Here is a 26,180-nt window from a genome sequence, read left to right as displayed (position 1 = left end):
CAGGTTATCTACAAAGTTTATCTTAAGGACAATCATGTTATGAAGAGGAATGTTGATCAACAACTAAGAATTAAAACAGTATATGACAAAAGTGTTGAGGAGTAAGTATAATGGCAGCCCTCCAGATTCTTATTGTGAGTGAGAAGTACCTGATACAAGGACAGCTCTATTATACTCCTCTGCCCATCCACCACTACCTCTACATTCCCCCCCCCAAAAAAAAAAAATAAGTAGCCCAAGAAGCAAGAGAAGGAAAAGGGTGTTGGGGAGAGATTCAGAGTAAGCGGTTTCTGTTTGGGAGGGAAGGAATTGGCGGAAGAATTGAGTTGGTGATGGTGTGTTCTTTCAGTTGAAAACAATGTTCTACTTTCTTTTTTAGATTGCTTCCTGAAAAAGAGCATCTTATAAAGGTATGTCTTACTCCTTGCATATGTGCAAGGAGTAATACTGAATGGAGTGTTGTGGATTGAAGCAGATAAACTACAAGTCTCCTTGATGAGATCATTGTTTGCAAGTGGAACTTCTCACTTCCTTTTTCTTTTCTTTCTTTTGCTCATATCTGTCTTTGAGACTTGTTTGCTCAACATATTGGTGTAACATTTTGAGATATGTTAATCATGGTTGAGAGTCATCTGCAAGCTTGCATTCTCTCATTCTCATCTTTCTCCCCTCTCAAGTGCAATCTCTTCCCTTGGCATGTTTAACTAGGATGATGTTATATTTGTATCAGTGTTAAATGCCTTTAACATAGTTGGGGCTCCCATCTGAACTAGGGACTTGAAGGGGAATTGTAAGCCATAGTTAAGTAAAAGTGCAATCCTAACCCCCGGGTTAGGCTGGCACAAGTCATTTGTGCTTACCTGGGGGTGTCACAAGTAGTTGTGCTGGCCTTCCTGTGCCAGATCCAGGCCTGGCACGGTAAGTTTTCATCAGCCAAGCTTTACCAACACAGGGGTTTGGAGGGCATGTTCCCTGGGGTGGGTGGGGAGTGGGGCCAGGATCCAGCTGTTATGCTAGATCCTGGCACCCTGTTCAACCCCTGGTGCTCCAGTCTGCTTGGATTTGTGCCACTTCCTGAGGTGGTGCAGATCCGAGTAGACCCATTGGGGCCAATGCAGTGCAACACGGGGTAAGGGGAGTTTTCCCCTTGCCTTGCACCAATTTTGACCCCAAGCTTGCTTGGATGCAATGCCAGCCTGCTGGCCTGCCTGCTCCAGCAGAAGTTAGGGTTGCGCCCTAAGAATCTTAACTGGTATTTGGTGTAGAATTGTTAAAGTTAGGATACATATGCCTGTCTGTCTTTATAATAAGTTTGTATACTATGTTTTGATGATATAATGTATTTTGATAATAGTCTTCTCTTTGGATAAACATGTGCTTAGCCTATTTAGTCCAAAGTTGTGAAAACGTACATAAAAAATATCTAATCTTTCCAACTTGATTCTTTAGAATGTATCTTCACTTTATTGGCGTAACAAATTTTATTTTCCTTTACCCTTAGAATAAACTTTTCCCACAAGCCATTTCTTATTTAGAGAAGACATTTCAAGTACGGAAACCTACTACTACTATCCTGTTAAGTAGGTATGTATGCTACTTATTGTTAAGTATCAGTGATAACCATGTTTGAGATGACAGTCTATGTACAATTTAGCATTGTTACACTGATGCCTAAGTGGAAGAGTACTTCTATTCTGATAAGTAAATTAACTTTCTTGCATTGTGATGCTTGGCATCCGTTTTTATTCACTTTGTTTATACTAATCTTGACATATATTCTCTGGAGACATGTATACAGTGCATTTACCCATGCCCCCAAACAAACATGTCTAGGGATCTTGTAGTCTTTGGTCATGATGCACACACCCACAAACTGTCCTAAGAATAAAAGAAGTGACTTGGAGTCCACTCAATTGCAATCAATGAATTTATTGAGAAAAAAGTAATATGACCAAATAATAAAAAGCATACAATAATAAATGAAAAAATCAGAAAAAGATGATTAAATATACTGTTGAAATTTCTGCTATGAAAGACAAGAGGCTCTGGCAGGGGCAACACTTAACAGGAAAGTGATGTAACTGTTCTTGGAGTTAGAGAATAATTAAGCTCCATGGGAGAAAGAGAAGTTGGTAGAAATTATTCCCTTGCACACACATGTGCTTCTGTTTACATTACATTACATTACATGTGCTCCTGTTTACATTACAGGGCACCTGCACTCTCATTTCTCTCTCACACATCTTTTACATTCTGCTGTTCTTGGAGAGCAGGTGTTCCCTGGGGGAAGGGCGGGGATCAAAGCCTACAATATGCTAGAGTAGGGGTGCCCAAACCCTGGCCCTGGGACACTCAGTGCGGCCCTCAGGGAGCCCCCAGTGTCCAATGAGCCTCTGGCCCTCCAGAGATTTGTTGGAGCCCCCACTGGCCCAACACAGCTGCTCTTAGCATGAGGGCAACTGTTTGACCTCTCACGTGAGCTGTGGGATGAGGGCTCCTGCCACTGCTTGCAGTTTCATGTCTGTGATGCAGCAGAGGCAGCAAAAGGAAAGGCCAGCCTTGCTTTGTGCAAGGCCTTTATAGGCCTTGAGCTATTGCAAGACCTTCATTCATTCATATAAGTTCATCTTTAAGATATTCATTTATGTAAGCTTATGTAAATTTATTCAAATTTTAAATGTAAATTAATTCTTTTTTTCTTTGGCCCCCGACATAGTATCAGAGAGACGATGCGGCTCTCCTGCCAAAAACTTTGGACACCCCTGTGCTAGAGGGTCTATAAAGAAGACTTTGCTTCTTGAAAAAAAAGAACTCTTGTTTGACCTATCGCTAATACTAGTGAATATCAAAATATGCTGTAAATCATGCTTGAGGAAGGGAATTGCTAATTAATTGGGAAGAGGCACCCCAATTATTTCAAGCTCTTATTAACTAGCAGGTGATGAGCTTTCTCTGATTGGAAGGTAACTATCAAGCATTCTAATGTTGTCCAGTTTAGAGGTGATAAAAAACTCATCTTAACTGGCCCCTGGTTGTTTAGGCAGAAAGACAAACAACTTAAAAGGGTTATGAGATTGCAGTTTCTCAGAGAGCACAGAGCCTTCTTTTACAAAGCCTCCCAAACTCATTGTTTTTTGAAGTATAGAGAAGGCCAGGCTTTCCTACTAACTAGACCGTGTTTCCAAAAAGACATTGCAAGGAACCAAAGTTTGGTTTATGGCAAAGGTTCTCAAACTGGGGCATTGCAGTGCCCAAGCCAGACAGCCCTTGCCTCTGCCCCCTTAAGGGGCGGCGAGGGGGGGAGACAGTCATGCGATCACCAGGATCGTGTCACTTTGGAGGGGCACAGGGCCTTGGCTGGACTTACCACAGCTTGCTGCAACCTCCCAGGGGTTCAGGAAACCCTGCACCAGCCCCTGCAGGGCCTTCCAAAGCATGCTGACATTCAAAATAACGATTGTGACCCACTTCCAGTTTCGCAATCACAATCCAGAAGTGGGTTGCAATAGTTATTTTGAGTGTCTCCGTATGTTGGGGAGCCCTGTGGAGGCTGGTGTGAGGCTCGCTGCAGCCCCAGGAGAGTGCAGCAGGCTGTTGTGAGTCCAGCCAAGGCCCTGCGCCCTTCCAAAGCGACGCAATCCTGGTGATGGTGTTGCTGCCTCCCTCCCTCCCCTGCAAGGACTTACTGCAGAAATCAAACTCCCAGGGAGTTTGAGAACCGCTCGTTTATGAGATCCAGCAGCTCATCTTCAGTTTAAACTATACATTCACTGGTCCATCGTGCTTATTGGTTAGTGTGATGTAATGTATTCCTGTATAAGGAGCTGTATGCAAGATTTAATCGGGTTCTGGTGGCTGCTGTGACTGTGATCTAGAGGATATTGATTCTTTGGCGCACATTGTATTGTCCTTGGTATGAAGATTTATGTTTTTTAAATCCATTACTGACCTGTTACTCGGGGATCCTTGATGATGTAACCTTGCGTTTCCTTCTTTCTACTTCTGACAAGTCAGTTATTACTCAGTTTGCTGATTATCTTCATGCTATTATCCAAAGATGCAAAGTTAAATCTGTTGCTCCTCACAGAGCTGTTAATATATGAGTTTGTGGGAACCCCTGTATTAGGGGCAGGCCATTTTTGTTCTTTGTTTGTATATATGTTTATGCCTAATAAAGGTTAATGAAATGAAATGACTATATATTAACTGCCTTGATAAATGACTGCTTCTAATTTGCCTGAAGGCAGTGTGTAACGAACCAATACATAAGGAAGAAAGGTGACCCGCATAGATACTGTCATGGCGCCTGTGCAGAATATACAAGGTGTGGTCCAGTTATAGTTCCTGAGGAACATCTGCAGGTAATACATTCCACAACTGCTTCTTTTTATAGTACCTAAGAAATTCTAGGGAGCTTGGTTCCATATTGGATAATGATTTTTATACTGATATGATGTTATGCATCTTATTAAGTTCAATTAAAAATATACAACTGGAGGGCTTCAAGAGCAGTTTTGAGGTGCAAGGAAGCTGTGCAAGGCCTCCCCACGCCTCAGAAAACCTCAGGAAAGCTTTTTAACAGGCGTTTCTGGTTTCTTCTCAAAGTGGAAGTGCCTGTCGGAAGCCTTCCAAGAGCCTTCTGAGGTGCAAGGAGGCCGCGCCTGACCTCCCAGACGTGATCAGAAGGCATTTCCAGTTGCATCAGAAGGTCCTCTAAGGGGCCCCCATAGATCTCAATATTTGCAGGGGAATGGATCCCCCACAGATACCAACTTGTGTTGTTGAAGGTCCGTAGGATAGTGTCTTAGGTAAGAAGGTTACATTTCATGAAGGCCAATTTTTCTTTGTCAGAACTTTTCAACCAGATCTTCTCAAACAGTGGCAACTGAGGAACTGAGGGCCAAATCCTATCCAGTTTTCCAGTACCGGTGTAACTGCGCCAATGGGGCTTGTGCTGCATCCTGCAGTGGGGGAGGCGGCAATCATGGAGGCCTCCTCCAGGTAAGGGAACATTTTGTTCCCTTTCCTCAATGCTGCATTGCGGCTGCACCAGCACTGGAAAGTTGGATAGAATTGGGCCCTGACTCCCTTGCTAGTACAAACTCACCAGTCAATGGTATTAAGAGAGGTTAAAAAGGGATAGTGGTAGATGAAAACTAGATGGTGAAGTTCAGGAGCTCCATTAAGCAGGTAGGCAAAATGTTCAAGAACACTCTCGGGAATCTCAGGAGGCAAAAATAGGAAGGGAATATGAGCCTTCAAGCTGAAGTTCAGTGGTGCTTGTAGCCTTTTATTCTGTGGGCCTTAGTCAGTGTTTGATCTATTTGCATGTTTCCCCATTTTTTAAAATTCAGGAAATTGGTGAAGAGACTTGACAAAATCCTTATTAAAAATTTTCAAAGCAGCATGAGTAGTCATTCAACTTAACACTTAAGTCTAAAAGACAAGAATAATGAAAAAGTAATTTCTGCACTTCAGTTGAAGACTGTTCACTAAGTTCTGTATGAAACTTGCCTTGACTAACACTTCTTTCTTAAATGTCATGTTTTAGCAATGTAGGATATATAGTGGAAATGAATCGCGCTGGGGAACTGCTGGTCCTGCAGATCAAGAAGGGGTTCGAGATGCTGACTTTGTATTATATGTTAGTGCTCTGACTACTGAAAGGTGTGGCCAAGAAAATATTATTGCATATGCAGCATATTGTCAATTAGAAGCCGATATGGATAGGTAATATTTTCCTCAAAAATTACTTCATTTAATAAATAATCATCTACCTACCTGAACACTGAACCATTTTTTTTAACTGAGTAGTTTGTTAGGTCAGCAAAGGTGTTCTTGCTGTTCAGTATAATGGCTAATAAAAATGACCATATAGACCAGAGTTGGCCAAACTTGTTTAAAGTCAGAGCTATGTATGATAAATTCTCATGCTTGAGAACTGCAATATTTAAGCAGTGTTTAAATGAACATTAATAAACTTACATTTTAATCCAATGGACTCTTGAGTTTATACCCAGTAAATAATTATAAAGCTTGAAAATTTGTCACCTATATATTAATTGTGAAGCAAAAAGAAAAAGGAACTCAGTCAACATATTTTGTAGAGCCACCCATCATATGTCAAAGAGCTGCGTGTAGTTCACTAGCCTCTGTTTAGCTACCTCTGCTATAGACAGCAATAACATTACTAGAGCTGTCCATTCTAAATGTTAGGTTATTTTCTTTGAGTGGAAGATGCCTGTGACTGCCCAACTCACTTGATTTATGAAATAAGTCCATTTAATAGTGATCTACTAAAGTAGATCTACTAAAGTAGTACACATTTAGTAGTGATCTGCTAAAGTTGATGTGCTCTTGACCTCCTAAATTTGCAAAGAGGTCTAATCTCTTATCCGTTGAGCAACAAGACTTGTGTGGATTAATTTATTATGAGTCTGTTTCAATGTAAGATTGTCAGATGTGCTTTAGTTTTCCATCATATTCCATGTTTTATAATGTCACTTCTGACATATTAAAGCTCCAAGTGGTGTGTAAAGTAGGATCTAGATCAGGGGTGTCCAAAGTTTTTGTCAGGAGGGCCACATCATCTCTCTGACACTGTGTCGGGGACCAGGGAAAAAAAGAATTAATTTACATTTAAAATTTGAATAAATTTACATAAGTTTACATACATACATACATACATACATACATAAGACCTTTATTGGCATAGAGATAAGTTTACATAAATTAATATCTTAAAGATGTACTTATATGAATGAATGACGGTCTTGCAATAGCTCAAGGCCTATAAAAGGCCTTGCACAAAGCATGGCTGGCCTTTCCTTTGCTGCCACTACTGCATCACAGACATGAAAGAGCAAGCAGTGGATCATCCCACAGCTCATGTGAGAGATCAAACAGTCACCCGCATGCTGTGAGCAGTTGCGTTGGGCCAGTGTGGGCTCCAACAAATCTCTGGAGGGCCAGAGGCTCATTGGAGACTGGGGGCTCCCTGAGGGCCACATTGAGAGGACTTGAGGGCTGCAAGTGGCCCCAGGGCCGGGGTTTGGGCACCCCTGATCTAGATAAAATGAAGCTATCATAAGCAGAAAGGGGGGGGAACTCAGACCATGTTCACTCAGTTCAAATGTTGCTGCATTAGAAGGAGCAATCATCTTTTCAAAAGTGTCTTTCAGATCAGTGTTCTGAGCTGTCTGTTTTGGCATGAACATGAGCACCGTGGGAGGGAAATGGCTTTCAGTTTAGAATAGGAAGTAATAGGTTTTTTGATAGAAAATTGACAGATACAACACAAGTAGTTAAGTTCAGATATACCAGAAAACCATGGTTTTCCATTAAGAGAATGAGCCTTGGAGAACCTGGAGCGCACTTACTCCCCTGCACCTCTCCTTCATGTGCAAAAGTGCCCACAAAAAAGCTCCAGCAAAAAAGTGATGCTCAGTTTTGAAAAACTGAGTGAAATTTGGCTCACTTCAGTTTTGTCATATTTTGGCTTCTGTGAAGCTGGCTTTCAAATCTCTGATAGGAATTTCAAAATCGCAGCATCTTTCTGTGGTGTGACATTGCAAGCTTTTGATTTCACTTCACGATCAAACCATACTTCTGTCTTGCACATCAACTTTAGTAACTGTGGTTTTATTTTACTAACAAACTTGAGTTAGAACAACAAACTATATCCTGCTTTGATATCCTTAACAAATTGGAGTTCCCCAAGTTCCTACATAACACGGAACTGTAGTTTGTTTTTAAAGTGAAAGCAAACACTTTCTCTGCTGTCCTGCAGTTCTTCACAAATACCGTATCCTTCAGACTCTTTCAGCAGCATGATTTCATAATTGAGGGAGGGATTAATGTATCTTTGTGCTCTTAACATCTGTATTTCTGAATTTACATTCCACCTATTCATTGTTGAATAAAAATAATTACTCAAAATAAGCTGAGAGTAACTTTGTATGTTGACCTGTAGCTGATGGTAGAATGAGGTACTTATCCTGCCATCAGCGTGCTTTCAAAATGTGCAATTTTAGATTTCTGCTTTAGTCTGAAAAGTTGTTGTTAACTTTCAAAGTATCAGCCTAATGCCGTTTTTTAAAATTTTGTTTTCCAGGCCAATTGCAGGATATGCTAATCTGTGTCCAAGTATGATTTCAACTCAAGCTCAGGAGTTCGTTGGCATGTTGTCTACAGTGAAACATGAAATCATTCATGCGTTGGTAAGAGCTGATATTTGAAGCTTCAATTTAAAATACTAGGGATGTCTTTATGTTGTGATGTGCTAAAGTTTGTGTGTCTGTGCATGCGAAAGACAAGAACATCCCAACTAGCACTTGCATCTTCTGAAGCTCCCTCTGAGAACAGGAGGAGTGCTTGCTCATGGGGTCCTGAGTAGAACACGCCTGTTCATGGAGGGATCTTCTGGAAGCAAAAGCACTAGTCTGGACTTGTATGCACAAGTTGCTTTCAGGCAACTTTCTTAATATGATTGTCAAATAGTGGCTTAATATGATTGACGAATAGTGGCTTCTTATAAGTAATGTAAATGACTCTTTCAATTACCTTTAAAGGGTTTTTCTGCTGGACTATTTGCATTTTATCATGATGATGATGGAATTCCTTTGACTACCAGACATGTAGATGGTCTGCCAGCCTTTAATGAAAGGTATATATTCAAATCTATTTAGTAGTAGTTGTTGTTAAGAATATTTATATACTGCTTTTCAACAAAAAGTAGTTTGCAAAGCTGTCCACTTAGCTAAATAATGGTTCCCTCTTCCTGAAAGGCTCATAATCTATTATTTGTGTAGCTTTTGTTGAGACATAAAAATACATGTAAATTATACCTGTCTTTACAGCCTTGGTGTGTATCAGTGGAGCAATAAAGTTGTACGTAATGCAGTAAGATTATGGGATGTACGGAACAATAAAATTATGCGTCATAATGTATTTCTTCTGGTAACTCCTAAAGTAGTTGTAAGTACTACTTCACTTTTTTTTGCAACAAATCTAACCAGGTTTCTGAAATATTTTCAAAAACTATCCGTAGCTGCTTTAGAAAAGTCTGTCTAACATGGTATAGTCATCTTTAGAGTAGTCCTTATTCTCTCAAATACTAAAGAGGTTGGTCTCTAGTCAAATAGTTGATCAGAATAACAGCTGCCCACAGATATGGGGTGGGAGGGGTTCTGAATACTATAGGTGTGCTGAAAATGGGGTGGGAGGGGTTCTGAATACTATAGGTGTGCTGAAAATTGCTGCATCAGTGTGCTGAATGGCCTGTGGTTGGGGTATGCAGCTGTTGGCTTCTGTTCAGAGCAGGGCAGTGTGGGGGGGGGAGGGTTTCCCCCTTTAGAGTTGGTATGTATTAGAATCATAGTGGTTCCTTAGATCCAATGTGAAACCCCCACACCAATTATTTGAGCATGGAGGAGCAGAGATGGTCCTACAGGGGCGGGGGAGGGGAATGCATGCCAGGTGCACATCCCCAGTGTCCATCTGTGTGCCCCCAGCCCAACTCTGCCACACAACATGGAGAAAAGCTTGTAAGCCCTCCCCCAACCACTCTTGTGTTACATCAGAGGATTCTGAGTTGGTTATGCCATTCCCAAAGCTATCCTGTAGTGTGGGGGTAGCTTGCCATTGTTTAGCTCTTCCCCTCCACACAAAGTTTCTCACAGGTCCCCTACTTGATGAAATAAACACATTTCAGTCTGTCTTTATGTTTAATTGGTCCTAAAGAATTTAATTGTCCAGTGTTTCAGGTTATGCTTTATGAAACAGGAGTGAGATCTGTCGCAGATGAATCTTTTATCACCTCTTTTCAATTGATTTTGAGTGCTGTGAATAGCAATTTGTATCTCTTGGTTTCCCCCAAGTATGGAAAAATATTAAACATTTTTGGAGGTGGAGACAATCTCCCCTGCATTTAACACAAACTTAACAAGTAGGAAGAAGGATCTTGGCTTTGAGTTTAAAGTAAGGGTACTGCTCATTATTTTGAGAGTTTTCTTCTAATGTATCTTTCTGAAGGAAGAGGCCCGAAAACATTTTGACTGTCCAATTCTAGAGGGGATGGAGCTTGAAAATCAAGGTGGCATGGGCACAGAGCTCAATCATTGGGAGAAGCGGTTGTTGGAGGTTAGTACAACTCATTGTGGATGTGGAATTTTTTTTTATTTGTTAGGTGATTATAAACTGAAGTATAGGCTTTATTAGTCTCTGGTGGTTTGTTCCTCATATTTCTCACAGCTGAAATTTATCAAGCATCATCAGCTAAAACAAATATTTCACTGTTCTATATAACTTAATTGAATACTAATGTATACTGTTAGGATGAAAGTTTGAATATGGCTGCAATTGTAATTTGCCTGGGATTAGCCACGTTGAACTCAGTGGGACTTCTGAGTAAATATGCCTAGGGTTATGTTGTGAGTGATATGGACTACTGAAAGAATTTCCCCTTGCCCTCAAACTTTTATCTAACACTTGCCTTTCAGAGCTTGTTCGGTGTTAGACAACTGTAGATAATACAATAGAATGCCCTTTTAATAAGAAAAGCAACTACAGATACCTATTGTAGGTTTGAATCCTAAGTTCCTCTTCCACAAACAGAAGATACTGTTCTTTCAAGGAGGAAAGATCTCCCCTGAGCATGCTCTCTGGAGTGGATTTTTGGTGGCTGCAGAAGGCTGTTGTGCTGAGAAAGTGGCATGGGGTTGATTTCCAAAGCCTTCTCCATTTCTCTATAATACAAGCCCTGTTTACAAAATTATGAAAACTTGGGTGTTTTCAGTGCTTCAGATACGGAAATATGCAATTTTTGACCATTTGGCTATTAAGACTATTTTGACTTCCTTGATCTTCTAGAGTTTTTTTCTACCTCTCCACTTTGTTGTCTTCTGCTACAATTATGCAAGAAAATACCAGGAGCACCATTTATGGAAGTCCCCTGATTTTTCAGTCCATGTGTAATCTTTAATCAGTTCACTGGTTCTTCACATTGATCTATTGTTCTAAATAATAGTGCAATTATATGCACTTACTCAAAAGTAAGTCCCCTTATGGTCAGTGGGCATGCACCTAGGGAAGTATGTATATACGATTACAGCCTAAAAGGCCATATGTACAAATGTATGCCAAAAGGACACATTCCAGTGTATGTGTATTTTAAAGAGTGTTCCCATTCTGTTTGCTGCAGTGTTTAATAACATTGTGATAGGTCTTTCCCTTCCTCCCCCCTCTTCTTAAAAAACTTGTTTACATTTAATCGTATCTAACAATGGATGTTGTTGGATGAAATTAGTCTAGAAACTACTGTGGGAAAGCAACTGTCCACTAATCGCGTAGCATGTTCTGGGTTAGATTGTACTCTTCTCTGGAATCCGTGTGACTTTTTTGTTGGAATTCTGCACATTCCACTTTTTATCTAGTTTAATATGTTTCTAGGCATAAAAGTTTAAAATGAAGGGGCAAAAATATTCCTGCTTTTCAACAAAAAAAGTTCAAAAAGATTTACTGAACAAAATCAATGAAAAGGTGGTCCAGTGGCTTCATAACCTTTAAAAAAAAAAAAAGACAAAAGGGCGACTGCAGCCCCTGAAATGCTGTGCTGGGGCAGGTGAGGCACAGATGCTACTCCCCTGTGAAATACAAGAAAACTATCAGTTAAAATGTGCCTCTTCACCCAGTTAGTAGGGCAATTTCACAATTGGTTCTTATACCTCTGACTGCTAAATCCACATGTCAAGACTCCTCAAGGACTGATTAACTTCTGTGTGTTTTCAGGGTGGTAGTTCTTAGTTTGGTAGATTTCATACTGAATTAAATGGAGAACATGTGAATACCCTTTAATAGTCTTCAAGACAAGAGCTACAACATTCTATCACCCATTCTCACATAGAGACGTCAGAGCACCTAACCACTGTGTAGCGCACACTCTGACAACTACTCCACAGTTTGGTCTTAAGTGGTTAGGGTAAGACAGTCCTCTAAGTATGAAGTTAATAGGTTTTCAATAAGCCAATTTTCAGAGTTCTAATAGTGGTGTTCAGTTGCAATAATTGGTGATGATTACTTTCAGAATGAAGCCATGACTGGATCACACACACAGAACAGAGTCTTCTCCCGGATCACTTTGGCATTAATGGAAGACACTGGGTAAGAACTTGTAGTAAAACCACATAGACTTGGGGCGCAATCCTATCCTGCGCTGGAACAGGCAAGCTGAGAGGCTGGCGCTATGTCCATCGCAGGATAGGGGCCCAAAGTGGTTCAACCAGAGGAAAGGAGAAACTTTCCCCCTTACCTCTGGGTAAGGCACCCTTGCCCCTATGGGTCTCCTTGAACTTGCACCACCTCTGGAGGTGGCACAAGTCCAAGGAGAGAAGAGCGACTTGAAGCTGCTCCAAGCTCCCCAGGAATGGGTGTTGAGATCCGACATAACTGCTGGGTCCCAGCCCTGCCTCCCAATCCCCACCCGCCCCCAGGGTCACGCACCCCCTGCCCTCCCCTCACCCCAGAACACCTCCCTCCTGCCTCTTCCCTGCCTACCCCAGAGCCTTTCATCAACCCAGCTGGGCTGACACAAGGCTTTCTGTGCAAGCTGCCATGGAGGCTGAATTCAGCCTCTGTGTGACAGCTCACCACTGTGTGCTGACACAGCTTGCTCGTGAGGAAGTGCAAATCTGCTTTACAGCATGTTTGCGACCCTCCTGGGCCGACGCAAGGGACTTGCACTGGCTCAAGTTCTTCTCTGGATTGTGGCCTTAGTTTAAAATATATTTGTTTGAGAAAGTTATTGAAAATATAGTGAAGGCGGCAGGAATGTGCACAGCTGGAGATATTTGAATGTTGCGTTTTGATAGTAAAGTAATATGTCATTTCTGTGGCAGGTTTTGTCTACAGATTAATCTTATCTTTATGTGATTGTCTATAATTTGATGGCTCTTAACACCCCCACCCATCCACTTCCAATAGGGATGATTCCAATTCTAGCACATGGATCTGAAAGCAAAATTCCTCTCTTCCTTTACATTCCATTTCAGTTTATTCTGCCTGTGAAATGTGTAGGCCAAACATATAATACTCCTTCACCAATCCAAATTTGCAAGGGCCTTCTCCTGCTACTTTAAGTAGAAAATGGGGGTGAAAATAGACTGGGAATCAGGGCTGCAATCATGGCACTAGGATAGGGTTGAGCTGCCTTGAGCTAGCCTTAGCAGTTGCTATTGCAACCTTTGCTTTCCCTCCTCTTCCCCATCTGTGAGTGACTTATATCTTCAGTGTAGCAATGGAGGGGTTACTTATTTGTTTGGTTTTGCATGCCCATAAGTTACATTAACAGTTACTATGTAAGCCACATGGGTTGAAGAGAATATTAGGAAATAAAGCATATGTATGGCTTGCAGTCTGGATACCTGAGGGATTGCTTATGCCAATGTCTGCCTGTATTTTTGGAGGCCCTCCTCCTAGTGCCCCTCCCATCTGAAGTGAGGTGGCTGGTAATTGGAAAGACACTCATGTACTTTGGCACAAGCTAAGGACCTTTTAACTTCTGTTAACACTGTGCAAACGCTGCTGTTTTGATTATTGTACTGTATTATGTATTTGGGGTGGTCATGATCATTTTTAGATACTACTTAAAATTATTACTGCTCCTGCTGCATTTTCTGTATTTTAATTTCATGGTATGTTAGCCATTATTCTATTTTAGTGAATATTATAAAAAGTCTTCCTGGCTACCCCATCAGCACGGGAAAGTTGGGGTATAAATCTTCAGAAGAAATTAACATATATTTATAAAGGGCAGGAGGTCTGGTCTGGGCAGGAGGTCTGGTCTAGAGGGTAGAGCCTCCATTTGCCTGAAGATTAACATCCACAAGGTCGCCAGTTCGAGGCCACCGGCACCGTGCGACCTTGAAGCAGCTGGCAAGCTGCAGCTGAGCTGTTCCATCTGCTCGGAGCGTGGGAGGATGGAGGCCAGAATGTTAAAACCAGATCGGAGTGTAACATCTTGAATGTGGTGGTTCTTGAAAGAGAGAACCTTCTTTCAATTTGTAAAAATCCCTGCGTGGATTTAATAAGCCTGCCTGTGTAAACCGCCTTGATTAAAGTCTTGAATAAAGACCAAGAAAGGCGGTATATAAATACTGTATATTATATTATATTATATTAAATGTCTGCTGTAGAATTAAAGCCCAATCCTATCCAATTTGCCAGTGCCAGTGCAACTGGATCAGTGGGGTGTGCACTGCATCCTGTGGTGGGGAGGCAGTCACAGAGGCCTTCTCAATGTATGGGAACATTTGTTCCTTTACCTCGGAGCTGCATTGCGGCTACACAGGTGCTGGAAAGTTGGATAGGATTGGGCCCTTACTCTGGTATACTACTTCCTCCTTTTAATTTAACTACATGTAGTATTACAAGATACTCAGACAGCATAAGTAGTTTCCCTAAGACATGTAACATACAGTTGAGTGAAAGAACTTCTTGGCATGTATTCAAAAGTGCAGGCTCAATAACAGCAGTTATTTTGCAATGTGTCTTTGCAGCTGGTATAAAGCCAATTACAGCATGGCAGAAAAACTAGACTGGGGCCGAGGTCAAGGCTGTGACTTCGCAATGAAGAGTTGCAAGTTTTGGATTGACAAAAGACGAGAAAGGTGACAAAATATTTGCTTATATGGCATATTCCTTCTCTGATGGCAAATTGCTATATGATCTTAATATTTGTGTAGCCAGTCCTAATTTTTTTACAAGTCAGCAGTTTATGTAAAATCTAAAGTTTTTTTTAATTATTCTAAGGAAAGAATTGGTGGTCCCATATTGTGATACTCTGAGGAGCAATCCATTGCAGCTCACCTGCAGACAAGACCAGAGAGCAGTAGCAGTGTGCAATTTACAAAAGTTCTCTCAACAGCTACCTCAGGAATACCAGGTAAAATGTGTGTGAGGCATTAAATAAAAATAATAGTTTACTTTCCAATTCTGTTGGTCATTACCTGACAGCAGATGGCTGCATTCCTTCTTCAGGAACTGCTGCTCCCTCACCATATCGATATAACCTGCTGGTATTATGAATGTGTTGCTGCTACTCCTGCACATTTTGTTTTTCATTGTACATAAGCAGGTAATGAGAAAGGCATAAGAGAAGCCCTGCTGCGTCAGAAACATCCACCCAGTCCAACGTTCTGTTCCCACAGTGGACCACTAGCTGCCTCTGGGAAGTCCACAGAAAATGGCATACTCCTCTCCCACTGTTGCTTCCCGGCAACTAGTAATTCAGAGGCATGCTGCTTCTGAAACTGGAGCTAGCACATCACCATCATGACTAATAGACATTGATAGACCTATCCTCCATGAATCTGTCCAATCTCTCTTTATAAATGCATCAATGCAATCACCACATCCTGTGGCAACAAATTACACAGGCGAATGATAGTACATGTAAAGAACCACCTCCTTTTGTCCATCCTCAATGTTTTAGTGAAGTACACCGCAGATTCAGTTACCTGTGGATGGGGTCCAGGCCCCCCCAGTGTGTGCACCCCTGCATGTCCCCCCTCCAGGGGACCGCCAAGGGTCCCTCCAGCTTCCCCAGGCCTCCCAATGACTTATAAGGCATTTAAAACATCACTTCCAGTTTCTCTGTGAAACCAGAAGTCACATGTTTTGAGCTGTCCAGCTTAGTCTGAGCCCTGAGTCCAGGGATTGACGTTCTCAGTCTCTGCTGAGCTCAGATTCCCCTCTGGAAGACGGTAGTGGCTCCCTGATCATGGGGACGGGCATTCGCCCATATCGATGGTTTCAGTATCCATGGGGAGAGGGGTTTTTTGGAATGGAATCCCCACAGATAAGGGGGCATGCTTGTATTCCTCATTCTCACATTGTGAGAGGGAGAAAGGCTTTTCTCTCTAACCACTCTCTCCAAACCATGCATAATCCTATGACTCAGTCCTGCCCCCAACCCTTAACTGTGTTTGTTCTGAGCAAAAAATACACCAGCCCTCTCCTCAATTTGGTTTTGCATCTTTTCAAACATTACAGTATACTCTTTGCTATGTGGTGACCAGAACTGGATGTAGTATTCCAAACCAAAGATTTATACAGGTTCCTGCCCTCTTCTGCTCTGCACCCATCAATGTGTCTGTCATTAAAAGCTTAGCAGGTCATCGTGATTTTCAAGCTGCCTCCCGGCAGTGTGGTCGCTTGGGAAAAAAAAAAAACTAAAGCAAGGTTAACAGGAAGCAGGAAGCTGCATCCCGCCCCACCCCCCTAAGAGCAATAAAACATTAGCAGTTTGATTCTCAGTCACATTCTGAACAACCCCTAGCATGGAATTTGCATAGTGTAGGCAAAGTGGAAATAGTTGCCAATGCAGCTTCAAAAGGCTATCGCTGTCCACCTCATGTATAAGTTTAATCCAGGAGTTCCCAAAGTGGGTGTCACAATGTCTAGGGCATTGCAGAATATTCACAGGAGCACTGTGGGATGTCTCTTGTTGGCCCCTCCTGCCCGTTTCCCTGGGCACCCCTGTTTTGGATCTTGTGAGATCCAAGATGGCAGTGACTGGCCAAGCCAGGAAGAAGAAGGTGCAGGGGCATTGTGACCCAGGTAAATTTGGAAGTCGCTGGTTTAATCTTACACTTGTTATTTAAACTTACTGCCAAAGTAACAGAATGGATTCAGTTTGCTTGCCAAGCATAGCACATTTTGAAGTTATGCAAGCTCAAGCTTGTATATGTCGAGATGGGAGAGTGAGAGAGCACTGGCAAGTCCCTCCCCTGTGCTGATGCTCTCTACCCTACCATGCACTGACTTAAAACACTGTGCCTGGGAAGACTTTCTCCCCATGATCTCTATGTGCTGCGGGTTTTTTAAATGGCTACTACCGTTTGAGTCTTTTTTTAAAATTTCATGCTGTGGTTCTGCATAACTCCAGGGTATGTCATATGAATGGGGGTTTTGGCCACTGATGATCAAATTTGCTACTGAGAGTAAGCAGCTGTAATGATGATGGGATAGCTATGCTTCTGCTTTCATAATGTTATCTATGTCACTTCTTTCTGCAGTACTTTGACAGTCTGTATGGAGTACCACCAGAAGATTTACCTTATTATGGAGGATCAGTAGAAATTGCTGATTACTGTCCTTTCAGTCAGGAGTTTAGCTGGCATTTAAGTGGTGAATTTCAGCGCAGTTCCGATTGCAGAATACTGGAAAATCAGCCAGGTCTGTTGGTTGCCTCTTTTTAACAGAAATTTTGGCTGAGTCTGAAGGCATAACGAACACGACTTGTTTTTGTTTTCTTGTTTTCCTCTCCTCCACTTTAGATGTGATACCTTAATGTATACTTTTCTTGAATACATTCTACATGAATGAGGAAGTCATAGGAATGATTGGAAATGCGTTTTCTGGTCATGACATTTAATCTTTGCAAAAAATTTTCACAACAGAGTGTTTGACATGAGGTGGAACTGTGCTAAAACTAACCTTTTAATTTAACGTCTTATGGCAGACGTTAAAATACATCAACTTCCATTTCACTACAGAATATATATTTGGTGAACTATCTGAACAAACTAGTCTAAATTATGTTAATCTTTGCCAGACTAGGAATACCATATCACTGAAAAACTAAATCCCCTTTCAATCAGAGGTTTGCTGCCCTCAGTGTGGCACAACTTTCTACGAGTTAAAATAACAAATTTCCAAAAGGAGAAGGGAAGCAAACATGCAGATTTTTCCAAAGATATTGAAGATTTGTTTTAAAAATTGTAGGACTTGGGTTGCACAGCTGTTCATGCTTACCTGACAGTAGCCCCTTTTGAACTCAGTGGGACATACTTCTGGATAGACTTACATAGGGTTGCAGTGCGAGAAACTTGACTTGGTATTGGGTGTCTCGGGTGTAGCTCACACCATTTGAAAAAGTTACAGAGACATGTATAGCACATTTCATTCAAAATGTTTTGTTGAACTATTCAGAATATCTTCTCTTTTTCCTTTTAGATCCTTTCAAAAACTATGGTGCAGAGAAATACGGGCCCAATTCTGTGTGTCTCATCCAGAAATCAGCTTTTGTCATGGAACAATGTAGAAAGAAACTCAGTTATCCTGACTGGGGTAGTGGATGTTATCAGGTAACTGCTAGAGTTACTGAGATTGCATTTTGTAAGGTTGCATATTTAAAAAATAGGTTGATTATTGGTCTTGCATTAAATATTGTGTTGCTACATTTGTAACCAAGTACAATTTTTGACATTTTCCCATCATACCCCAGAGAAAGAAGCATTTGGAACTATACATGTAAACAACTGGAAACAGATGTTACAGTTTAGTCTTCCCAAAGACTAAGCATAAGTCATTGGACCTACAGTCTCTTCTGTGCTTCCGTTTTCCCAAATGCAGTTTGGGATGCTATTTGCCAGGATTGTTGAACCTTACATTAGAACAGTGTCTGCCAAATTACAATCTGCGGACTGGATCTGGTGCAACGGAAAAACCCTCCCCTTCATGAGCAGCACTTACCATTCCTCCACCCTGCTGCTGATCTTGCTAGCTGATCTCTACAGAATGATGACCTGGGCATTTGTGTCTGCCCAGAAATCAAGGCGCAAAGCCTGCTGGTTTGATGGGCAGCAAATGCAGTTCTGTACCGATCTGCTGGCAAGATCAGCAGCGGAACAGTAAGCACCGATAAGACAGGGAGGGCTTTTACATTGCTCAGTGGTCCTGAATATGGAGGCTGCTACATTAGAACCTTATGGCAATTTGCAGATCTTAGGTGGAAGGACATAAAGAAAGCTGTCATTGTTTGATATAGCCATGGCAAATGCTATGATTCAAATTTCTTAATATGGCTATAAATTTAATCTGTATTAAATCGACAGGTAATTACTTATATCAGCTGTCCATTTTGAATTACCTGAACAGAAGGCCCTAAGTAGCAGATGAAATGAAATATTCATTGCAAATGCAACTTTTGTGGAAAAGCAGTATATAAATATTCTTAGTAACAATTTGTGTAGGATAAATGGACTTCCATAAGGTTTGTTTGATTCCAGTCTGTAGATGAAAGGTACATGTTTCTTCCCAGATGATTTGGGTAGCATTTAACTAGCATTTTCACATTTGGATGCTGCCTCTGTGATTGAACAAGTGTTCTGCTTGAGACATGGGTCCCTATGTGAGTAGAACACACTTTCTGTTCCTAGAAGGAATTTCTGATTGTGGAAGCGCCAGTCAAGTTTCCATTCTTTGTGTTCCCAAGTGTGGATACAGTAAATAATCAGCAGCTTGCTAATTATGCATAATTTCTCTTTTGCAAAAAAGTAACTGATTTAGGGGTCTAACTCAGTTTCCTGCATTTTCTTAATCTGTTTTATTACTGTTTGTTGTTGATATGTGAAAAGGCAGACACAAATATTTGCTCTTCTCAACTTCTCCATACAAACATAATGGCGATTTGCTGCTACTTAAATTTTGGGTAGAGGTTTGTTGTTCCATCTAACTGTAGTTCAGGATCCTTAGCTCTGATAGTTAAAGGGTCAACTTGGTGTAGAAAGAATTGCTGGTCCTTAAATAACAAGACAACGTTTTGCCCACTTTGCTGACTATGATGATTGTCTCATTATGGGACATTTTTAGTATTCAAGGATGTGTCTTTGGATCTGCAGTAGTGACTATAAACTCCAAGGCTGTTAAACTTAAACGTTTGGATTATGAGTTATTTGAAATCGTGTGACTTGTAAATACAATTCAGAATTACCTTGAAATCTTTTGGCTAAAGATTGTCTGCTTTCATAAGATCTATAAACTAATATCATTGAAAAATAAGTTGGAATTCAAACTTGAGCTGTTGACTTTCCAGAGCACTGAAGAAGCTTCACTGGTTTTTTGGCAGTGGTATAGGGTGTCTGCATTTAATGGAGACAGTCTCCTGCACCTATGACATCTTCTATATCGGCGATGCAGATAACTAAGGGGACAGACATATATGATTCTGCATCTATTCTATAACAACCAGATTCAAAAAGAGAACTTTTTGAAAAGCTCTAAACATAGTTCCAATAATTCAAATACACTTTGTGTGCAGCCTACTTCAGAAGCATCATAAATGTTTTCTTATATTTTTAGGTTTCTTGTTCTTCCCAAGGGCTGACCGTGTGGGTCAAGGACATGGCATACTTGTGTAGTCACTCAGGTCAAGTGCTAACAGTGAATATTCAAATGAATGGATGGGTACATGTTGGGAACCTCATTTGCCCTGCATGTTCAGACTTCTGTGATTTCTGTCCACCTGAGCAAGACCCTCCTCCAGCTGCTAATTTAACAAGAATTACATCTATTGGTAAGTACTGCAACATTTCAGGAAGTACTGTTAAATGAAATGGAGAGAGCTGATCTCTCACTATATAGCTAGCTTTAAATAAATGCAATTATATTGTTTTGGTAAATGAGACTGATAGGCTATATTTTGCTTTAGTGTTCATATTCCAAAGAAGTGTTCTAGTGAATTCACTTTTTTCCTTTATTGGTTCTACAGAAGTAAGAATGAAAGGAGCATTGCCCCTCCACCAAAACAGAGAGAGAGAGAGAGAGAGAGAGAGACTAAGGGCGCAGTCCTAGCCAACTTTCTAGCACTGGCATAGTTGTGCTAGTGAGGCATGTGCTGCATCCAGCAGTTGGGGGACAGTCACGGAGGCCTCCTCAACGTATGGCAATGTTTGTTCCCTTATCTCGAAGTTGCATTACCCTTATGTCAGTGCTGGAAAGTGGGATAGGATTGTGCCCTAAATTAGTTATGTTTGCATTTATAGCTGATTTGTGGTCTAAACACCCAGACTTACCTATCTTTCCCTTCTCATTAATTTGGTAACTTGTTGAGTGTCTTTAGTTGATTATTGAAGACAAACCCTACTTCTAGTTCTATTTGTGCAGGACTTTATTATATATGCTCCTAAGTATGCGAACAGCATCTACAGGAATGCCAGAAACATTTTGCCTGTGTTCATGTGATTTCTTTTCTCCAATTTTAGATTTGTGTTCCTGTTCTCCTAGTCCAGTAGTTACCCTGTGGCTATTGCTGGCAAACTTGCTTCCACTTTTGGCTGGATTTCTTCTCTGTGCATGGAGTTAAAATATGCTCTTCAGTTGTCCTCACAGTCATGTCACGCTCCCAGAATGCTCTACAACAGTGCACTTCCTGAAGGCAGCTGTCTAGAAGAGCGGTCCTCTCTTCATCTGCCTTGTGGCAAGTAGCCCAGCTGATCACAGGTTGGGAGTTGGTGAACAGTCTCTGGGCTAAGAGACGGGCAGAGTTCATAGCATTATCTCAATAAGTGCCAGTCTTACTTGAAAGTTTTTTTTTTTTATTTTCACATCGTAATCAACATGGGCGGGGGGGACAGACAGACAAACTTGCCAGTTGCAATATGCCATTGGCTGCTGTAGTTCTGGAGCATTCTTGTTCTGCAGAGTGCTATGCAAGACAGGTAGCAGGGCCCATGTGGCATCTAGAGATATACCTCAGAGTTTATTTTGGTCAAAAGCCATGTAAAATCAATTGCCATCGCTGCTAATAACATGACCCTAGAAGGGATTTATGAAATCTTGCAAATCTAGCCAAAAGAATTAATGTTTGGTACTGGTTTGGGATGTTTTCAGAATTATTTAATACTTTATACACTCTGATTTGTGAATATTTCTTCTGTGAACTCAGTGCTCAGACTAAGAGAAAACTTTAACAGGTGCATATCATGCACTTCTGATATTTTTAAATAATGGAAATCTTTGTGTGCCCCCTTCACATATTGAAGAAAACTTTGTGTCATAACTTTTGATCACAAACAGCAGAATCCTGTGCTTGTCTACTCGGAAGAAAGCCCCATTGTGTTCAAAAGTATGCATACGATTATAGCCTAAGGCTGCAATTGTAAGTATGTTTGCTAGGATATACATCCCATTGAAGTCAATTTAACTTATTACTGAGTAGACATATTTTGGATTGGGCTATAAATACTTTTTTTCTGAAAAGGTGGCTTGAAATAGCCCTCATTTGTGAATGTTCATTTTACTGCACTGGTCTCTTTGTTCTTAAACAAATGTCTATCCAAAATGTGACAGACATGCCATATTCAGGTTGTTTTTTTTACATTCTTCATTCAGGGGAACAAAAGAACAGCAAAATGGTTACTAGTTTCATAACTGAGTTGGAGAGGGTGTAATGCTTTGTAGGAAAAAAAATGTAGTAGTGACAGAAAAACTGTCTTACAGAGACCATAATGTTGTCTTTGGGCCAAAATGAATTTTACCATTACCAAGTTAAGTAGTATGATAATTCTTAGATGAAAGAATAGATGATCTCAAAAACTTTGCTGGATATGAGAATTTTAAATACACTTTTAAATCATACACTCAAGTGTCTGTGCCACTGAGACGCTGATTATATAAAAGCTGGTTTGAAACTTGTAGATTGGTGATCTCCAACTTGTAGGACGCTGGTTCTCAGAAAAGCCATCCCAGTGCCAACAGAGCTTATCATTCCGTGAGGCCGACTGCCGACCACCCCGAAAGTTGCAATAAGCAGTTGTGTCTGCCTGGAAATCTGGGCACCAAGCATGCAGGGTTGCCATACTGCAGAAGTGGATGCTCAGCATGACAGCCACTGAGGGTAATTGGCATTTGGAGGTGATTGACAGCATAGATAGCAAGTTGCCCCACAGAACAGTAAGCTCCGTTCACATGTGAGAGGGATTTTCACAGGTGCCGGATCCAGCTTGTGGGCTGGGGTTTGGTGCCTGCTGTTGTAGATGACGAATCGGTTTCCTAGAGTGCAGAAGATCCTCAGGGACCATAGTAGTGTGGTAACTTTCCTTTCTTGTAGTTGGTACAGATTTGTCTTGTTTTAGGACTAGGTGCAATTTCTTCTATCCCAAATGTCATTCTGACTCATTGAAAGCCTTGGCTGTTGCAGATTCCATGGGCCAGGGGTGGTGCTATAAAGCAATTTTTTAATTTAAGTAGTTTCATTTGATCCTTTCAAAATGTAAACAGTGTCAATAGGTTAGTTGGTGTGATGTGATTAGGAACACTCATGGAATCAAATGAACTTTTCCATTAATGCAGATTATAGTCCCCTTTGAAGGAAAGCCTACAATAGTGCCTGCCAGATTTTTTTTCCTTAAAATTGTCTTTATTGTTTAGAAAAGGAAAGGGTTTTGCAAAGCAGCCACAGTTAGTAAACTACTTCCTGTCTGCAGGAAGAGACGGCTGGGTGAAGAATGCAGTAGTTGAGCAAATCCCCTAAGTGGGTACATTTCAAGTGTACACTAAATAAATTTACTACTTTAGCCTTAAAGGGGAGAAGTGGAGGATATAGAAATAGCAATAAAATATTAGGGTTAGCATTGCTTTAAACATCTATTTGTGTTATACATGGAAATGAACTATCTTGATAGATATACAGCTCAACGACTAGTATGAAACAGTCCTGTGAAATCAAGGAGTAGTCTGGGAATGTCAGGAACTAGAGATGAAACTGTATCTCTTATCTGTGCAATAATAGAATTTAAATAGCATCTTTTAAGGATGCTTTTATATACTTGAATATTTTTCTTGTTCTTTGTCTTGAAGTAAAACAATTGCACTGTATCAATCTTTTGGTTAATGTTGTATATAAGCATTTATACCAGTGTTAATGTATGAATTCTAAATTAGAACTGCCACCTTAGATTGAGAAATTATCTCCTGTTGCACATTTACTTGGTATGTATGAGAATTTAATGAGATGAGGACTTAGCTTGAACAATTCCTGCAGCTTGAAATAGTTGATGACTATAGCGCACTGCATTGAGAAAGTACAGTATTTGTTTGCTTTACCTTTCAGAGCTTGTGTATGGAGATGTTGGTTGCTTCAGTACATCTTGTTTAGTAAAACTGTAATACTTTGAGATTCTAGCTATATCCATAAACCTGTTTACCAGTTAATGCTTCAGGCCCATATTATAGAACTGGAATGGCATTCTTAAGTTTAAATAAACCCTTTTAGTTTACATTTAGAACTTTCCATTTCTGCATTTATGTAGTAAGATCAACAATGTAGACCTGCGAAGGACCCTTTCATGCAACAATCCCTTCCTGCTGCTACATGATTCTGTGAATATTTTATAGCAGGCAGTAGGGCCTGTCAAGTACTTTGATCAATGTTGTGAATGGCTATCTGGATTCTAAATTGTTGTTACTCCTAGGAGCACTTAAATGCTGTGTCTGAGACATTCATAAAATACCTTAGGTGCTTCTTGACAGTCTAGATGAGAAATTGTTATGTAAACTGTGTGTCTTTCAGTACAAGGGAAGGAATAATTCCCACAGAACAAATATTTGTATAGAAGAGTCTTCCTTGTTTCAGGTTCTTTTGGGTGCTTGATGAAATATTTAGTATTGCTGAAATCTCAAATACATCTTGTGTGTATGTTTTTGTTTGTTCGAGCACAAGAAAGAAACACAGTACAGTAAGCTATTTCAAAAAGCATTGATGCTTCCCTGACCTCAAAATAGAAACTATCCGTTAGTAAAGTCTTAGGGGGGAAATTGTTTGTTTAAATAATCAGCGGGCAGCTATCTTGGTGGTGGTATTGTTGCACTTACTCTAGGGTGAGATTGTGTTATCTAGAATTCCAGCTCAAGCCCAGTTAAATATTCATATTCTTCTGAAGTCTGACACCAGTCTTTTTCCTTTAGTCCTTTTCTCTAAAAGGCATACTACTGTATCTTATCTGCTCAAGGCTTCTGGGCCCATGCGGTCCTCTGTACCCCCAAGTGGCAACTTTCCTGCAGAGCAGTTATTTATACTTAAGAGAACTGTTTGTTGGTAAAGGCCGCCTGGTGAGACAGAAAAAGGCATTGCATTCTTATGTTGTCTTGAATAATGTCTCAAATCTTCCTTTTAAGAAAGGAAATGAGGACAAGTTCTTTTATAAAACTGTATACTTTTAATTTATATTATAAATATTGTGGTACAAGTGTGCTCCAAGTAAAAATAGTTGAAAGGGATGATGGTTCTTAATTTGACAGTTTCTCTAAGCCACTGGACAGTTTTCTCTTCCCCATCTCTAATTTCTTAATTCTTGGGAAAACTTTGGATTTGGATTGTATGGAGCAGACCTAATTATTTTGTATTTCATGTGGCTTGATATGATGTAAATTGACATGATGTAGATTATCTGTGAAGAGTAAGGAAAATGTGTTACTTTATCCTATCAGTCTCTGTTTATGTAGGCCAAAGCTTGTAACTCCTTGCTCTTTTTTTGTGAACACTATGCTGTCCAAATGAAATCTAACTTATTTAGGGCCCAATCCTATCCAACTTTCCAGCACTGATGCACCCCAAGGTAAGGGAACAAACATTCCCTTACCTTAAGGATGCATCCATTACTGCCCCCACTGCACTACAGGATGCAGCGCATACCCTGGATTATATTGGACCCTCAGTGTTCCCTGGTTATGCAAAGCCTCTGGGAATGTTATATGGATTATAGCTGCATGTTTTGGGTACTGTATATTTTCCCTGTGTGCGAGTGTGCAGTGTGGAAGTATGTTTGGATGCACACTTATCACTCTGTGGAAGCTAGGGTTATGTTTGTATTAGTATTTCCCTTGTTTGTGTATGTGAAGTCTGTCCTTTTTTAACACACATGTTAACTTTTTTAAACATGTAAATCCTACTTTGCAGATTGTCAAACTTATTTTGGATGAAAATGAGTATTTGCATTATACTGTTGCTACAGAATGTAAATACAGAATTATTTTCCATTGCTCTTTGTGAGTGGATTTGAGGGCTGGATTATGTATGTGGCATTTCTATATATGAATTTTTTTTTAAGAATGTGAAAATTCTTCTAGGATAAACTAATGGAGCATTATTGTAAATTAAAGAATCCTGTTTACAAGAATGTGTTAGTCTTTTCTTATATGAAAACATACTTTCCTAAGTCAAATATGACTTTTTGTATTGAAAAATATGTGAAACGATACAGCTGCCTTTTCAGGTAGATTAATTTGAATGATTAATTTGGAAATTCTGTACTGTGAACATAATATATTGTAGAACAATATTAAGTTACCTAATGGGAGTCTGACTTCATTAAAAATAGAATAAATATCTGTATCAAACTTTC

The 26,180-nt window shown here is 40.4% G+C and overlaps 1 protein-coding gene across 2 annotated transcripts in view; it reads left to right on the top strand.

Moving 5' to 3' along the window:
- LMLN (leishmanolysin like peptidase) overlaps window positions 1-22,045 on the top strand; it is a 28,049-nt gene extending 6,004 nt beyond the window's left edge. For both annotated transcript variants that reach the window (XM_066611843.1, XM_066611844.1), the window contains exons 2-17: window positions 4-101; window positions 380-410; window positions 1,502-1,584; window positions 4,244-4,361; window positions 5,552-5,730; window positions 8,114-8,219; window positions 8,571-8,665; window positions 8,859-8,976; window positions 10,033-10,140; window positions 12,083-12,159; window positions 14,553-14,663; window positions 14,806-14,938; window positions 17,073-17,232; window positions 18,013-18,143; window positions 20,140-20,353; window positions 21,042-22,045. In XM_066611843.1, coding sequence (XP_066467940.1) covers window positions 4-101; window positions 380-410; window positions 1,502-1,584; window positions 4,244-4,361; window positions 5,552-5,730; window positions 8,114-8,219; window positions 8,571-8,665; window positions 8,859-8,976; window positions 10,033-10,140; window positions 12,083-12,159; window positions 14,553-14,663; window positions 14,806-14,938; window positions 17,073-17,232; window positions 18,013-18,143; window positions 20,140-20,353; window positions 21,042-21,142 — 1,863 coding nt within the window. In that variant the 3' untranslated portion in view covers window positions 21,143-22,045. The remainder of the gene's footprint in view (window positions 1-3; window positions 102-379; window positions 411-1,501; window positions 1,585-4,243; window positions 4,362-5,551; window positions 5,731-8,113; window positions 8,220-8,570; window positions 8,666-8,858; window positions 8,977-10,032; window positions 10,141-12,082; window positions 12,160-14,552; window positions 14,664-14,805; window positions 14,939-17,072; window positions 17,233-18,012; window positions 18,144-20,139; window positions 20,354-21,041) is intronic.
- Window positions 22,046-26,180: the final 4,135 nt, after the last annotated feature.

Source organism: Tiliqua scincoides, chromosome 1, assembly GCF_035046505.1.
Source record: "Tiliqua scincoides isolate rTilSci1 chromosome 1, rTilSci1.hap2, whole genome shotgun sequence".
NCBI lineage: Eukaryota > Metazoa > Chordata > Lepidosauria > Squamata > Scincidae > Tiliqua > Tiliqua scincoides.
This window is presented reverse-complemented; position numbering and strand designations above follow the sequence as displayed.